The following is an 18,289-nucleotide window of genomic DNA, read 5'->3' on the forward strand; positions in this document are numbered from 1 at the left end:
GTGGTAGCCATGCTGGTTAAGTGTGCCTTGAATTCTAAATAAATCACTGACAGTGTCACCAGCAAAGCACCCCCACATCATCACACCTCCTCCTCCATGCTTCACGGTGGGTACCACACATGTGGAGATCATCCTTTCACCTACTCTGCGCCTCACAAAGACACAGTGGTTGGAATCAAAAATCTCACATTTGGACTCATCAGACTTCATGAGGTAGTCAACTGGAATCCATTTCAATTAAAAGGTGTGCCTTGTTAAAAGTTAATTTGTGGAATGTATTTCCTTCTTAATTCAAGGCACACTTAACGCATTAAGAAGGAAATACATTCCACAAATTAACTTTTAACAAGGCACACCTTTTAATTGAAATGGATTCCAGTTGACTACCTCATGAAGCTGGTTGAGAGAATGCCAAGAGTGTGCAACTCTGTCATCAAGGCAAAGGGTGGCTACTTTGAAGAATCTCAAATATAAAATATATTTGGATTTGTTTAACACTTTTTTGGTTACTACATGATTCCATATGTGTTATTTCATACAATGTAGAAAATAGTAAAAATAAAGAAAAACCATTGAATGAGTAGGTGTATCCAAACTTTTGACTGGTACTGTACATCACCATTACTAAGCTGTTTGTGGGAGGAAAAGTTGATCCTGCTTTTATTCTCCCTTTCAACTTTTTTATTTATTTATTTATCTATCTGTTTTATTTACTTGTGTTTCACACCCAGGAATTCATGATAGGACAGCTATAGATTTGCCGGCAACGTGAGTCAGTGCTCTCGGACTGATGTTATTTCATTGTTAGTAATAAGCTTCATTTTTAGATGCTTTTTTACTTTTGTTGGATACAACAACCTCATTCTATGATGACAACAGAAGAGACTGGCAGTTCATGGAAGGAATGGTAGGAATGGAAGGAATGGAAGGAATGTAAGGAATGATATACAGAAATCAACCTTTTTGTTATACACTTTCTATTTTCAAAAAAAGACAAAGAACACCCTGGAGTTCTGTGACTTTCATTCGCCTACTGTGACATAAGGGGGGAACACACACACATTACTTTCATCCTGAACACTTTCTTCTGTTTTGTTTGTCTTAACCCTCATAATATTCCCAATCACATTTTCCCTGGCAGCCCCTTGCAGCTGCTCCTAAGGGTTCAGGAAGAGCAGACCCTTCTAGCTGCAGGCTCCCCCACTTCTGAAACCTGTCAAAGCTGTCCTGGGAGAGTCAGCCTCACTCTCTCTCATCATCCAGGGGCTTATGGACCTCTTTGCTCTCCTCTCCTCTCCTCTCATCTCCTCTCCTCCCTTCCACTCCCATTTACCCTCCTTCCGTTCCCCAGCTCTCTTCTCCCCCTCCCTCCCTCCCTCCCTCCTTTCATCTTACATTCACAACTTGCCATTTGCAGAGCTGTACTGTAGCTTTCCCCAAAGTTGTCTTCTTCTTCCTTTATATTACTTATGTTTTTCATTACCAGCTCCTATATGGTCTGTCCATTCTCCTGGTTTCAAAATGGGATCTACCGCCACCAGACTAGAGTGTAATTAACTCACTGACAGTCATTTTGCCCCTCCGACACAGACATGCCTCGCCGGGTAAACTGGATCATTTGGATACAGACTTGTATCACTGAGTCCATCTTAAGTGGCATAAATGTTTTCAAGGACAGACTGGGTCTCACAGACAACCGCCCCCAACCTATTTCTCCCTATCCAGAAAATGCCTGAGGAGGCTAGTGTGATCTGAGTCTCAGTCTGTCCCCTCCCTCCTTCCTCAACATAAGCAGGCCTTTCAGTCTCTCCATCCATACTCCCCATGGTCCACAACTTCCATCCATCCATCCCCCCGTCCCCCGCCTCTGTGTGTCTGCTCTACCACCACTGTCCTGAGGGTTCTCTCTCTCTCTCTCTCTCTCTCTCTCTCTCTCTCTCTCTCTCTCTCCCTCTCCCTCTCCCTCTCCGCATCCCTCTCTCCCCTGCGCCTGCCGCCGTGATCGATATGGATGCAGAGGGAAAAGGGGGACCTGTCTGTCAAAGCTGCCGGTAGAAAATGAAGGCTCAGATGAAGAAAGCATGCTCTGTATATTAAACGTCCCGACCCTGGCGGTTGGAGGAGGAGGGGGGAGAGGGGAGAGGGGGAGGAGGGGAGGGAAATATCAATAAGCTGCTGCTAAATGAGAGATAAGGCCAAACAGCAATGAGAGGAGATGGGGATGAGAGGAGGGGTGAATACTGAGAAAAGCGAGAGAAAGGAGGAAAATGAGTGAGCATCTACTGGACAATAGGACAAGAGAAGAGCTGAAGATGGAGGAGAAGAGCGGAGGAGTGAACATATGAGACAAGTAAAATGATGAGACCTGATCAATTCAAAATATTAACTGAGGAAAAAACACTGAGGTAAAAACGAGTGAAGTGATTAAAGAGCTGAGGAATGGAAAAGTGAAAAATAAAGAGTATAGCTAAAGAGCTGAGAGAGGGGAAAAAGAAAGAATGGCGAGGAGCTGGAGGAGAAGTTAACGACTTTGCAGATTTCATTATAGAGATAGTTAACCCTGTTGACACTGAAGGAGGGCGTTATCCTCTCCGGAGGAGTCCTGCATGGTCCTTCCACCTCCTCGCACACAGACAGATGAGATCATTACAGCTATCAGCACCACCGACATCCACAATTAGCACTTCACTCTCCCTCCTTCACTCCCTTCATCCCCCTTCCTCTTTATTCCACTCTAGCGTGCTCTTTTCCTCCCTCTCTCTAGCCCTCCCTCTTCCGCATCTCTCTTTCTCTCTCTCTCTCCCCAATTCTCTCTCTATCCTCCTCTACCCTCTATCCCTCTGCTCATGACAGTCTGAGGGGTCTTGATTTAGAGGCAATTTGAGTAAATATTAAGATGCACGCAACAAACTGCTTTCAGCTTTGACTGACCTGCCTTTCTGACCTTTTCATACTCATTTAGAAAACCATTTGCCATTTCAGACAAACAATGAGGTTTCTGGAAATTGCTTTGCATTGTAATGCATGTCTGTGGGTGGGGGTCTCTGAGGACACACATACACACACGCAGACACTCACCTGTGAAGCAGACCGGACACTTGAAGGTGCCGCCCATGCCCTCAAAGCTGTGCTCGATCAGGTGGCATTGGAGTTTGGCTGGTGAGTCGAACGACTGACTGCAGAGCTTACACTCATGGTTCAGGCCCTCTTCTAAGGAGAAAGAAACAACACAACACACAAAACAACATAGTTAGAAGGGTGAATAATCAGAGTATAAATAGCAGAGAGGGATCAAGAATATATATGATTTATTTTCTCCTCCTTCCCCATTTAATTCAGCTCCAACCCATTTGTGTCAAAGGCTCCTGCATGTAACTCCTGGCTCATACAACAGTAATATAATGTGTGATCTAGACCCATCAGGCATAAATTGAACGGCCAGTGGGGGGCCTAATTGCACAGGGGAGGTCTTGCATTTTGAACACGGCTGCACTTTGATTGGCTAACACGCAAATTAATTTCTGTGGGCAACTTGGTGTGGGCAAATGGCTGTAGATTTGGTGAGTGCAGTGCTAGCTTGATAAAGGGAAAAATGTAATGCATAAAAAAACCTGTAGGCTAATTTACATATTAAAGTATAAAATGTAAGAATAGCCAAGCGTGGGAACATACTCATTTCATAATCAACATTTAATTATAAACAATATGAGCAACTGAGAATATTATAGATGTGTCAACATCTCAACGTTTACACAATTCCCTTCATTATCACCATGGCAATTAAACTGCTCTCTTTAACGCAACTATCAAATTCAATCTCATAGTTTTCAATAAAGATGAATGCCCATGTTTTCATGTTATAACTAATATATAAGTTATAATTCATACATGAAATGAGATATTGCTCATGGCAATGGCCAAACCAACTGTGAGTCTGCATCCATTCCCCTGTTACATTAGAATGTATGACACGTCTCTCCCTGACATTAGATTACCTCGGACTGATATTTCAGACATTGATAGCTGAAATAAATGGCATTGGTTCAGACACTGAACCTGCCCTACTGCTCATTTGCTGCACAACGATCCGCTGACTTAGCATTCCACAGAGCTGAGCTGCCCATCTCCTGAACTACACGCCAATAAAAACCAAGTGCACTCTGCTATCCATGCAGTTGGGCCTGTACTCTGTCAAAATCCCCTTGTCCTGTGAAGCATGGGTCCAGGCATGGGGCCAGCGAGAGGGCGGTGAAGGGGGATGGAAGGAGGGTACCTGGGTGCCTATCCAGGGCCAATCCTTCAGTCTCTACAGCTCAATGCCCACAACATGGGCCCAGGGTACCAGACGTGCAAACACACAACCCACCTAACCAGCTGTGGCCATCCAATGCCCTGGAGGATCAGAGTGGAGGGTTACCGGATGGGCCTTGGGCAAATCTGGCAACGCAACTCACAGATCTGGCAACGCAACTCACCTTAACAACAATGGCCTGCCTTGAACGGGACAGATTCACCCCAGATCCACCTAGATGCCAGTGTTTTAAAACCCCAGCCCACACACTGCCAGTGACTTTCCCATTTGTACTTTTATGGTCAATTGTTGTTCCACTGCTTAAAGCACACATTAAACAACACGGGCTGGTTCACTCCACTAACAACATTTGGCAACGTTATTAAAAAACTGATAATTTCTGAAACCTGCAGCCGATTACAACAAGCTTTGCAAAATAATGTTAATAAAGCATTTTAATATCAAGTTAAATGTTATTGGTTTAAATCTTTACAAGGGAGGTGTAGTCACTTAATAATAGGTGCTACATTATAGTACAGTAACTGTACAGTATAGTAATAAAACAAATGGAGGTATCTGTACCTGTTTTGGTGACTAGCTGCCTATATCATGTAATACGGTATAAAGTGACCCATTGACCTGGGCTGTTCTAGGAGGGCAATGGGAAACATGTCACACAGCATAGTGAGTCTATTCATTTATTATATACAGAGCATGTTTATGCTCTATATCACCACATGTTCCTGTAGGCCAGCCCTCTTCTCCATATAACTCTGTAAAGCAGATGAGGACACTCTACTACGACCTCAAAACAAACATTTAAAGCTGGTCATGTCTGGATGAGCTCACAACACAAGCTATTGTCTTACTGTGTGTGTCTGGTTAGTGGCTTAGGTTTTGGATGGAAAGATTTAAAAAAACTATTTTATCACAGAAACCAGAGGAGTTGATTGTGTCGCCTGTAATCATGCATTCCCCTTTGAAAGATGAGATACGGTGTGTGTGTGTGCGTGTGTGCGTGCATGTGTGTGCATAATTTGTGCATGTGTGTAAGATAGCGACAGAGTTCTTTGATCCCCATTCAGCCTTGCCGTCTGTGTGTGTATGTGTGTTCAGAGCGCTCCATGCCTTTGCCCATATGTGCAGCCCTGGTTTGACCCTGGAGCACACTCCTGTTCCTTCAGAGACCTGACCTGCTTCATTATGCAGATAACTCTGCACCTGCCCAACCGTCTGACCTTGGGTGCATGCGTGTGTGTGTGTGTGTGTGTGTGTGTGTGTGTGTGTGTGTGTGTGTGTGTGTGTGTGTGTGTGTGTGTGTGTGTGTGTGTGTGTGTGAGGAAGAAAGGTTTGCATATGTCTGTGAATCTAAGATACGTGTTTGTTTGTTACTGTATCTGTGTGCATGAAGATTGTGTGTTAAACAATACAGTGCAAGTGGGACGACTCAGTGTGTGAGTGCACGAGTCTGTTCGGCACTGCCCGCCCCCGTAATGTAACTGTGTATAGGGGGACGGGTTTGTATGCGGCAGGGGAGCAGGGGTTGGATCACACTGGCAGCCTGTTCCTTAGTGAGAGTCAGGGGAGGAAGTCAGCCAGCGCACCCCTATAGCTCCCTCATCGGGGTGAGGCCACTTCCTGTCGCTCCCCCAGCCTCCCCCCAGGGCTGTCCAATCAGCACGGAGCATTCAGGAGCCCCCACCCTGGCCCGCTCTGCACTGACTGGAGCAGACTCTGGATATAGTTACAGAGCCACTAGGGACTGGCAGCTCTCTCTCTCTCTCTCTCTCTCTCTCTCTCTCTCTCTCTCTCTCTCTCCTCTCTCTCTCTCTCTCTCTCTCTCTCTCTCTCTCTCTCTCTCTCTCTCTCTCTCTCTCTCTCTCTCTCTCTCTCTCTCTCTCTCTCTCTCTCTCTATTTCTATCTCACCCCCCTCACCCTCCCTTCTACCTCCACTCTCCTGAATGTTCTGCCTCCACTACCCCCACCCTGTCCCCCTGCACTCATAAGCGAAATCTTTTAGATGAGAGCTTTTCTGTTCCTGCTCCCTCTAAGTGTCCCTGACACCAGCAAAGTAAGTCCATCTGCATATCCACAGGGCCTGGTGGCATGCCTAAGGTTAATGGTTTATGTATTTCACAGCTCCTGAAAAATACAAACATCTAATATCTTTCCCATGTGGAAGGAGAGAGGGAGACAGAGGAGGAAAACTATTTTTAGAAAAGGACAGCCTTTATTATTTCTTCTTGTGTTTACTCTTTAGCAACCAAGCTGAGGTTCATGTTCTGTTGAAGGTTGTTTGGGACATTGGGGTTTGTTTTCCTTTTGGTTTCATCTGGCTGTTCAAGCACAGCTTTGTATACACTGAGTATACCAAACAGGAACACCTTCCTAATATTGAGTTACCCTCAGAACAGCCTCAATTCGTCGGGGCATGGACTCTACAAGGTATCGAAAGCGTTCCACAGGGATGCTGGCCCAATGTTGACTCCAATGCTTCCCATAGGTGTATCAAGTTGACTGGATGTCCTTTGGGTGGAGGTCCATTCTTGATACACAAGGGAAATTGTTGAGTGTGAAAAACCCAGCAGCGTTGCAGTTCTTCACACACACTGGTGTGCCTGGCACCTACTACCATACCCCGTTCAAAGGCACTTAAATCTTTTGTCTTTCCCATTCACCCTCTGAATGGTACACATACACAATCCATGTCTCAATTGTCTCAAGGCTTAAAAGTCATTCTTTCACCTGTCTCCTCCCCTTCATCTACACTGACTGAAGTGGATTTAACAAGTGACATCAATAAGGGATCATAGCTTTCACCTGGATTCACCTGGTCAGTCTATGTCATGGAAAGAGCAGGTGTTCTTTATGTTTTGTATACTCAGTGTATAGTACAGTGTGTGTGTGTAGAGTAGGTTTGAGTGAGAGTGTGAATCTCTGTGTGTGTGCAGTACAGTATGCATGAGGATTTAGTGTGGCTATAGTGCACACTAGTGAATACTGTTACTGAAAGACGCTACTGAGCTTTCTCAAATACTCTCAAGTATTGGGTATTCTCAAATATTTGACCAAAATTAAGTATGTTGCACTTGAGGGCTTAATTAAAATCTGTATCCTAGCCAAGTCCCCTCCTCAACCCACCCTACCCCCTACCCCCTACCCCCTACATACTACCCCCTACCCTATATAAACAATTCTGCTGAAGAGCAGGTCCAGTTGAAAGGGGAATTCAGGATCACTTGATAGTAATCTGATAGATTTATAATCAACTTCTCTCTGGGGAACTCTGAATGTTACTCACAAGCTCCCTCTTAAAGAAACCAAGTCCACCCACATCTCAAAATCTGGCAGCAACCTAACAAAGTTGTGGAGACAAAACAAAAGATGTCAACCAAAGACCTTTAAGAAGGTCATTTTCCTCAGGTGAGAATAATTAGTCATAAAAGTAGTAAGTAGACATAAAAAATGAATTGGAAACACGGTAGACAAACCTACAAACAGTAGACTAAACAAACTACAACCGGGGTCAAGTCAAGATTGAGGTCACACTCAGACTGCAGTCTCTCAAGGTATTATTTGTGCTCAATCAGGTCTAAAGATGATAGGCTTTAGACTGCAATATGGTGTACTATACACTACCGGTCAAAAGTTTTAGAACACCTACTCATTCAATGGTTTTTCTTAATTTTTACTATTTTCTACATAGTATTTTCTACACTACATAATAGTGAAGACATCAAAAATATGAAATAACACATATGGAATCATGTAGTAACCAAAAAAGTGTTAAACAAATCAAAATATATTTTATATTTGAGATTCTTCAAATAGCCACCCTTTGCCTTGATGACAGCTTTGCACACTCTTGGCATTTTCTCAACCAGCTTCACCTGGAATGCTTTTCCAACAGTCTTGAAGGAGTTCCCACATATGCTGAGCACTTGTTGGCTGCTTTTCCTTCACTCTGCGGTCTGACTCATCCCAAACCATCTCAATTTGGTTGAGGTCAGGGGATTGTGGAGGACAGGTCATCTGATGCAGCACTCCATCACTCTCCTTCTTGGTAAAAGAAAAAGCACTTACACAGCCTGGAGGTGTGTTGGGTCATTGTCCACCGGTCTAATGTCCATTGCTCGTGTTTCTTGGCCCAAGCAAGTTTCTTCTTATTATTAGTGTCCTTTAGTAGTGGTTTCTTTGCAGCAATTCGACCATGAAGGCCTGACTCACACTGTCTCCTCTGAACAGTTGATGGTGAGATGTGTCTGTTGCTTGAACTCTGTGAAGCATTTATTTGGGCTGCAATTTCTGAGGCTGGTAACTCTAATGAACGTATCCTCTGCAGCAGAGGTAACTCTGAGTCTTCCATTCCTGTGGCGGTCCTCATGAGAGCCAGTTTCATCATAGCACTTGATGGTTTTTGCGACTGCACTTGAAGAAACGTTCAAAGTTCTTGTAATGTTCCGTATTGACTGACCTTCATGTCTTAAAGTGATGATGGACTGTAGTTACTCTTTGCTTATTTGAGCTGTTCTTGCCATAATATGGACTTGGTATTTTACTAAATAGGGCTATCTTCTGTATACCCCCCATACCTTGTCACAACCCAACTGATTGGCTCAAACGCATTAAGAAGGAAAGACATTCCACAAATTAACTTTTAAGAAGGCACACCTGTTAATTGAAATGAATTCCAGGTGACTACTTCATAAAGCTGGTTGAGAGAATGCCAAGCGTGTTCAAAGTTGTCATCAAGGCAAAGGGTGGCTATTTGAAGAATCTCAAATATAAAATATATTTTGATTTGTTTAACACTTTTTTGGTTACTACATGATTCTGTATGTGTTATTTCATAGTTTTGATGTCTTCACTATTATTCTACAATGTTGAAAATAGTAAAAATTAAGAAAAACCCTTGAATGAGTAGGTGTTCTAAAACTTTTGACCGGTAGTGTAGGTCACAGAAAACATACCAAGAAACATCTGAGGAAATTGCCTGGCATAAAAACCAGAGTAGTCCACAGCTGTTTCTGAAAGACTCAGTCACATATCCTCACAAGTCAAATATCCTCCATTCAAACATCTTTCAACTTACACACTCTCTGAAATGATACTTGTGACTGCTATACTTTTTGAAATTGATAGAAGGCGAGAGAAGGATATAATTTGGGTTTTGAGAGGACATACTAGTATATAGAGTAAAGCTATGGTGTTGTGTGTATGGTGGCAGAGTTGAGTAGACAGCTCTGGGGCTGTAAACAGTAGGTGGGTTTACTTGGCTCTACATCTCCATGGGAACTATCCATTAACAGATAATGGGGAAAAATCTGAGTGATTAAGGCCCAGGGAATTATGGGTGAATACAAATACATCTCCGTGCGGTGGAGTGAGTGTGTGTGTGTTCTCTGGAGATACAGAACCACTTCTCATGTGGAACTCGGTTCATTTTAGAGATACTAGAAGGCCCATTAGTGCGTTGAGAAGAGGAAGGGGCGGGGATTCTGATCTAGCTGATAGATGGGATCTAGCTAGTGCACGGGGACCAGGCTCCCCCTGGACCTAGGCTGATTGGAGAACTGGCACCTGGAGGGGAATATACCTAATATCTATCTCCTGCCTTCTCAGTTTAAAGAGGAGGACATGCCATTATGAACAACATTACAGAATAAAACCCTATTTTAACGACCTGAACATCACACTCATTACTAATTACTATACAGGTATGATGATAATGATGCCCTAATATGGTCAAATGCTAGCTAATAACCTCATTAAGACTGATAAAACTACCTTTATAGCAGCTATAAACAAGAAGAATAGAGGACAGATGTGTAGCAGAGAAGTGTACCCATGTCAAAACAGAGAGAAGAAGGGAATTGAAGTGAGAGTATAAGGGAATCGGGACAATCACAAGGAGAGAACAGGAAGGGAAAACCAAGGTGCCACAGACAGACAGACAGACAGACGCCAATGTCAGGGTCCCATGTTCATGCCATGTCTGTGTGATTGTTTACTTCAACCCTCCAGAGTGAACCGAACTGAGGGGTGAGGTTGTCGGGTATCAGTGGTGGCGACGACCTTCTGAGCGAGTTGCCACTGGCGACGGCGGCTAGGCGATATATAGTACTGCGTCCCAAATGGGAATAGGGTGCCATTTGGGATGCAGCCTAAGTCTCTAGGAGATTGTCAGGCCTGATGCATGGCTGAACTTGTGCACAGTGTAGGGTGTAGGTGCTAATCAGAGCACAGCTAGTCATGCTAGCCACTTTCTCACTCTCTTTCTCTCTCTACACCACCGGCATTATACGCCTCACACCATCCCCTGGCAGCTGGGTTGGCTAGGTCACAGGCACCTTCTGACTGCCAAACTGGTGTTGAGATAAACATGCGTAACGCCTGAAGACACAGTATAAAAGGCGTAGCCAGCTAGAACACCGTGAAGAAGAGGACAGCACACTGTAATATCTGGGTTTTCTGTGACCTATAAGGTGTCTGTTCTATACCATAGCCTCTTTATGGGTTATGCACAGTAGACAGTAGACTAATACAATGCATAAAAAAATATGCTAAATAGTCACTAAAAGACAAACTTAACAATCAACAAAGTAAAATACATACAGTATGAGCTAATGTTCACTGTCTACCATCAAGATAGCTAATATGAGGTAAGTAATAAGACATCAAAACATTGGGCATGTGGCATTTTTCTCTCTAGCTAATCAGTACTCAGCTGAAGTTAAGGATGCTGCTGTAGGGAAGTGTACACTACTCTCACACAGTGAAACCAGAGAAAAAGTGCTGGTGTTACACACTACTTAGGTAGTATACGGTCTTCTTACTGTGACATTTTGTTGCTTAATAGCTACAGTTAAAGCAAGAAGACACACTGGTTATAACTCAAATTAATAGTTGGTAGGTCTTTGGGGCTGCAGTTCACCAAAACACACACAGAAAACCCCCACCATAGCAAAGGGGAGAGCAGAGCAGAAGACTTGTTAACGAATTATGTGTAGGCACTGCAGCTTGAGGCCAGGTATGGAGGTCCGTCGGGGACAAACAGTGCAGGCTAGCTGCTGAGATGGATGGTATTGGAACACTAGACCCCCTGCAGCCACACAAACACAATTCTGCAGTCAACTGCTCTCATTTACTCCATCCAGGCCTCTAAACTGGGGCCTTTTCTTGTTGGGAGAAAATAAAGGTCAAATGACTATAGCCCTGCCATTTCCCAGCACAAGAAGGCTCTGACTGGCGCTCAATGCAACACGCTGCCGAAAGAAAGAGAGATAAAGAGAGAAGTGAATCAAACAGGCAAAGAAGCACAAGCAAGGGAGGGAGAGGAGGGACAACTCTAACAATAATATATCTTTCTGCCCATGAAAAGAGTAAGTGGCCTAAATGTAAAAAGTTAATTATGACACACTTGCAAGGGCCTTTCTTCGCTCGCCTCATTGTCGCAGCTGCGTTGTGCAGGCTGAGGATCGCATGGCTCCGTCCGCAGCCTGTCCACACAAAGAAGCAGGAGGGAGGATAGAGGACTGGAGAGAGGGGAGAGATGGAGAAAGGTCCCTTGGCTGGGCTCGCAGCATGGAGCACTGTACAATTAGCCAGCCCCTGCGTTTTGCCGGCTTCTAATTATCAGTGCTCTCCTTAATTGACTCCCTTAGCCTGGTGCAGAGGGACCCCACCACCTACCCCCTCCTTTTCCTTAATAGAAAAGCTGAGTCCCACTGAGCGCGCTCCTTGTAGCGGCCATCCACGCATGCTCGGGACCAGCAAGCCACCGTTCGCAGCGGGTCAGCCAGACATGAGCATATTTTTATATAACACAGCCACGCTGGAAATTTAATACATCTCAGCAAATATGAGACAGGCATTTTGCATAATGTTTTTTATTATTTTCTGTGAGAGACATACTCTCGCTCCCTACCTACCTGTCTATACACTCTTAGAAAAAAAGGTGCAGGTAGAACCCTTTTGGGTTCCATGTAGAACCCTCTCTAGAAAGGGTTCTACATGGAACCTAAAAGGTTCTACCTGGAACCAAAAATGGTTCTCCTATGGGGACAGAACCCTTTTGGAAACCTTTTTTCTAAGAGTGTAGTCTAGTTTATTCTCTAGTCCCTCCTTGTCCCTCCTCTCCACGTCTCTCTCCTGTCCTGTTTTTCTCTCTCTCCCTTTCCCTTGCTCCCTCTCTCCCCCGCTCTCACCCCATGGTGCTGCTCTCACTAGGAGAGGCGAAGTTCATTACCTCAGCTAAATCAGAATTAGTCCCTTCATTTTGACAGGGCGAACTTCATTTGAAAGGCTCTTCCTTAATCCAGCCGGGAAGACTGATGAATCTACATGGGGCCCATAATTTGCTTCACACAGCATATTCAGCTACTTCCTACTCAGAGGAGGCTGGTGGGAGGAGCTATAGAAGGACAGGCTCATTGTAATGGCTGGAATGGAATCATTTGAATGGTACCGAACACATCAAACAAATGGAAAAAACGTGTTTGACTCCGTTCCATTGATTCCATTCCAGCCATTACAATGAGCCTGTCCACTATAGCTCCTCCCACCAGCCTCCTGTTTTCCTCCTTCTTTCCTTTCCCCTCTTTTCCTCCTTCTACCTTGCCTTATGTATTTACGCATAAATTTTTATTAGACCAAGAGGAAGAACCTGAGAGAGAAAAACACCTGCATATAATTAAGTAATAGGAGCAGAGAGGGTGTAAAGAGAGAGGGAGTTATGCTGTTTGGAACGTCCCGTCTCCCCAACAGACCTTGGAGCCTCAAGGGCTGAATGGCTACAGTATGGCTGGGTTGGTTGGCGGACACTCAAATATAGAACCGACAGTGGACTCAGTTCAAATATGATCTAATAGTCTACAAGGCCACATACACGAGAGAGAGATATTGAGAAGCAAAAATGGTGTCCACTATGTCTGTGTTTTTGGGTGAAAGTGGAATCATGTCACCTTTTGTCCCAAACCCCCAACAAACTCACACAGTTTTATAAGCCTGTGTTGCGTTCGACACACGACATCCACCACTGCAGTTCACCAGAATCAACCCAACACCCCAACATCCAGAGATGTGGATGAGGACAGTCAGGCCCTGACTGGCATCCACTGTGTCATCACTGTGCCTGGTGACTGATGTCAGGCAGATGTGGCGCTTGGAATGGCAGTTACTCTCGCTACGCTCCCCCCCACCACCTCCCAGGACTCTCTCCCCCAAGCTGTGCCCCTGCAGCCTCCCTTCCCCATCACCTCCTCACAGGGGTCCCCTGACTGGTAATCTCCTCCCTCCAATGTGAAATCTCCAACAACGATGCCCTGCGCTCTTACCCCCTCCATCCGTGGCTGATGGGTAAATTGGAATGGCGCACCCTGCTGGTGCCGAGAGCTCTGAGCTGGGGCACCCCCTTTTGCCACCCCTTGTCTAATATAGTGGGCACGCACACACAGTCTCTCGGAGTGAAAATAACACACACACACACACACAAACACATACACAAATGCGACAATCCATTGAAGGAAAGCGCTTCACGCATGATTTATATTCTCACTCATCTACATAAAGATTGAATATATGATAAATAAACAGATACCAGCAATATATGTTAAAATTCAAATGTGCATCATCTGGGACACGGCTTAGCTTGTGTGCCTCTGCTCTCCTCTGCAGCCACTGACTGCACCTGACTTCCGTTGCCATAGTTTCCATTATCTGAACCCATCGGAATCAAATGAAAGGACAGAAAAGGACACACAAGAAGATGACTCACTAATCCAATAAATAAAAGGGTGCCTACTAGATTTCATAACCCCAAGAATAGCACCGGTGCACAATAGCATTGTTCCATATGAGGAGTCTCCATATATTAATAAACATTATTAAACCCGAGCCTGTCTTGTTTTTTTCTCTCCAGTCAGGAATCAGAGTAGGATTTCCCAGAGGCCTACTAGTCTATCTGTCCAAGTCTTCCATCCCTCCATCCCCATCCCTCCAACCCATCTATCTGTCTATTTTTCCTCCTCCTCAGTCGATTCTCTGAAGCATGCGTGGAGCTGTAAACGATTGAGTCCACTCTCAAATCACAGGGACGTCCTGAAATAGTTGACAGGACCCGGAGGGGCTAAAGATCACTGCAGAGGAAGCCACAGAGGCCTTCCTGTCAGAACAGACTCAGGGCTTTTTCAGGGCCAGGGGTGATGGGGGTGAGCGAAGCCAGGGGGGGAGAGCCAGAGAGCCTCAGAGCCACAGACATGACATACATTTCATTACACTTAAACCAACTGTGGGTTCAACTCAGAAACCTTGGACTTCCATTGGAGTCTCGGAGGAAAAAGTATGGAGAAAGTGGAGGTACGAGGAGTGACTTTTAGAAAGAGCACAATGGTGATGTGGACAAAGAGCGAGAGGAGGCGGTGGACTAATTGCTTAGGGGGTTTGTCTGAATATTTTTTGTGTTAAGTGCTTTTGTTAAAAGCTTAACTGTGCCTATTGAGACGAAGATACACTATATATACAAAAGTATGTGGACACCCCTTCAAATTAGTGGAATCGGCTATTTCAGCTGTGTGCTAAAATCGGGCACAATCATAGACAAACATTGGCAGCAGAACTGTTCGTCGGGAGCTTCATGAAATGGGTTTCCATGGCGAACTGCCGCACACAAGCATAAGATCACCATGCGCAATGCCAAGCGTCGGCTGGAGTGGCGTAAAGCTCGCCGCCATTGGACGCTGGAGCAGTGGAAACGCGTTCCCTGGAGTGATGAATCAAGCTCACCATCTGGCAGTCCGACGGACTAATCTGGGTTTGGCGGATGCCAGGAGAACGCTATCTGCCCCAATGCATATTGACAACTGTAAAGTTTGGTGGAGGAGGAATAATGGTCTGGGGCTGTTTTTTTTTTCATGGATCGGGCTAGGCTCCTTAGTTCCAGTGAAGGGAAATGTTAACTCTACAGCATACAATGACATTCTAGACAATTCTGTGCTTCCAACTTTGTGGCTACAGTTTGGGGAAGGCTCTTTCCTGTTTCAGCATGACAATGACCCTGAGCACAGAGTAAGGTCCATTCAAAAATGGTTTGTCTAGATTAGTGTGGAAGAACTTGACTGGCCTGCACAGAGCCCTGACCTCAACCCCATCAAACACCTTTGGGATTAATTGGAACGCCGACTGTGAGCCAGGCCTAATCACCCAACATCAGTGCTCGACCTCACTAATGCTCTTGTGGCTGAATGGAACAAGTCCCCGCAGCAATGTTCCAACATCTAGTTGAAAGCCTTCCCAGAATAGTGGAGGCTGTAATAGCAGCAAAGGGGGGGGGACAAACTCCATATTAATGCCCATGATTTTGGAATGAGATGTTCGACAAGCAGGTGTCCAGATACTTATGGTAATGTAGTTTATGTCCATTTTGAAGATGAAAAGCATGCCTATGATCAGCACATATGATATGACGCAGTATACTACATTTCAATTTCACCTTTTTTTATGTATACCCTCTCATTCCACCATTTTCAGTATATTACTTTAAGAAAGCTGTACTCTTGGCCATTTCCACCCATTCTGAAGGAGACCCCCCATCAGAAGCCCAAAGGAGCCTAGAGACCCTCCTCATCTCAGCGTTCAACACCATAGTGCCCACAAAGCTCATCACTAAGCTAAGGACCCTGGGACTAAACACCTCCCTCTGCAACTGGATCCTGGACTTCCTGACGGGTCGCCCCCAGGTGGTAAGGGTAGGCAACAACACGTCTGCCACACTGATCCTCAACACTGGGGCCCCTCAGGGGTGCGTGCTTAGTCCCCTCCTGTACTCCCTGTTCACCTACAACTGCATGGCCAAAGACGACTCCAACACCATCATTAAGTTTGCTGATGACACAACAGTGGTAGGCCTGATCACCGATAACGATGAGACAGCCTATAGGGAGTAGGTCAGAGACCTGGCAGTGTGGTGCCAGGACAACAACCTCTCCTTCAATGTGAGCAAGATAAAGGAGCTGATCGTGGACTACAGGAAAATGTGGGCCGAACAGGCCCCCATTAACATCGACGGGGCTGTAGTGGAGCGGGTCGAGAGTTTCAAGTTCCTTGCTGTCCACATCACCAACGAACTATCATGGTCCAAACACCCCAAGACAGTCGTGAAGAGGGCACGACAACACCTTTTCTCCCTCAGGAGACTGAAAAGATTTGGCATGGGTCCCCAGATCCTCAAAAACAGCTGCACCATCGAGAGCATCCTTGACCGGTTGCATCACCGGCTGGTATGGCAACTGCACGGCATCTGGCTGTAAGACGCTAGAGAGGGTAGTGCGTACGGCCCAGTACATCATTGGGGCCAAGCTTCCTGCCATCCAGGACCTACAGTGCCTTGCAAAAGTATTCATCCCCTTTGGCGTTTTTCCTATTTTGTTGCATTACAACCTGTAATTTAAATTGATTTTTATTTGGATTTTATGTAATGGACATACACAAAACAGTTCAAATTGGTGAAGTGAAATGAAAATAATAACTTGTTAAAAGAAATTCTAAAAAAATAAATAACGGAAAAGTGGTGCGTGCATATGTACTCACCCCCTTTGCTATGAAGCACCTAAATAAGATCTGGTGCAACCAATTACCTTCAGAAGTCACATAATTAGTTAAATAAAATCCACCTGTGTGCAATCTAAGTGTCACATGATCTGTCACATGATCTCAGTATATATACACCTATTCTGAAAGGCCCCAGAGTCTGCAACACCACTAAGCAAGGGGCACCACCAAGCAAGCGGCACCATGAAGACCAAGGAGCTCTCCAAACAGATCAGGGTTGGGTTATAAAAAAATATCCTAAACTTTGAACATCCCATGGAGCACCATTTAATCCTTTATTAAAAAATGGAAAGAATATGCCAAGAGAGGGCCGCCCACCAAAACTCACGGACCAGACAAGGAGGGCATTAATCAGAGAGGCAACAAGAGACCAAAGATAACCCTGAAGGAGCTGCAAAGCTCCACAGCAGAGATTGGAGTATCTGTCCATAGGACCACTTTAAGCCGTACACTCCACAGAGCTGGGCTTTACAGAAGAGTGGCCAGAAAAAAGCCATTGCTTAAAGAAAAAAATAAGCAAACACATTAAAGACAAAAATAAGCAAACACGTTTGGTGTTCGACAAAAGGCATGTGGGAGACTCCCCAAACATATGGAAGAAGGTACTCTGGTCAGATGAGACTAAAATTGAGCTTTTGGCCATCAAGGAAAATGCTATGTCTGGCGCAAACCCAACACCTCTCATCACCCCGAGAACACCATTCCCACAGTGAAGCATGGTGGTGGCAGCATCATGCTGTGGGGATGTTTTTCATTGGCAGGGACTGGGAAACTGGTCAGAATTGAAGGAATGATGGATGGCGCTAAATACAGGGAAATTCTTGAGGGAAACCTGTTTCAGTCTTCCAGAGATTTGAGACTGGGACGGAGGTTCACCTTCCAGCAGGACAATGACCCTAAGCATACTGCTAAAGCAACACTCAAAGTGATTTAAGGGAAAAATTGAAATGTCTTTGAATGGCCTAGTCAAAGCCCAGACCTCAATCCAATTGAGAATCTGTGGTATGACTTAAAGATTGCTGTACACTAGCGGAACCCATCCAACTTGAAGGAGCTGGAACAGTTTTGCCTTGGAAGAATGGGCAAAAATCCAAGTGGCTAGATGTGCCAAGCTTATAGAGACATACCCCAAGACACTTGCAGCTGTAATTGCTGCAAAAGGTGGCAAAAGGGGTGGGGTGGGGGGGGGGTTGTGAATAGTTATACATGCTCAAGTTTTCTGTTTTTTTGTCTTATTACTTGTTTGTTTCACCCCAAAAAATATTTTGCATCTTCAAAGTGGTAGGCATGTTGTGTGAATCAAATGATACAAACCCCCAAAAAATCCATCTTAATTCCAGGTTGTAAGGCAACAAAATAGGAAAAATGCCAAGGGGGGTGTACACTTTCGC

The 18,289-nt window shown here is 45.0% G+C and overlaps 1 protein-coding gene across 5 annotated transcripts in view; it reads right to left on the reverse strand.

Moving 5' to 3' along the window:
- Positions 1-18,289, reverse strand: part of LOC121535300 (zinc finger protein 521-like) — a 193,516-nt gene that overhangs the window by 21,802 nt on the left and 153,425 nt on the right. For 4 of the 5 annotated variants that reach the window (XM_041842221.2, XM_041842220.2, XM_041842222.2 and 1 more), the window contains exon 6: positions 3,079-3,210. In XM_041842221.2, coding sequence (XP_041698155.1) covers positions 3,079-3,210 — 132 coding nt within the window. The remainder of the gene's footprint in view (positions 1-3,078; positions 3,211-18,289) is intronic. The other variant, XM_041842223.2, reaches the window with a different exon arrangement.

This window comes from Coregonus clupeaformis, chromosome 21 (genome assembly GCF_020615455.1).
Source record: "Coregonus clupeaformis isolate EN_2021a chromosome 21, ASM2061545v1, whole genome shotgun sequence".
NCBI classification, from domain to species: domain Eukaryota; kingdom Metazoa; phylum Chordata; class Actinopteri; order Salmoniformes; family Salmonidae; genus Coregonus; species Coregonus clupeaformis.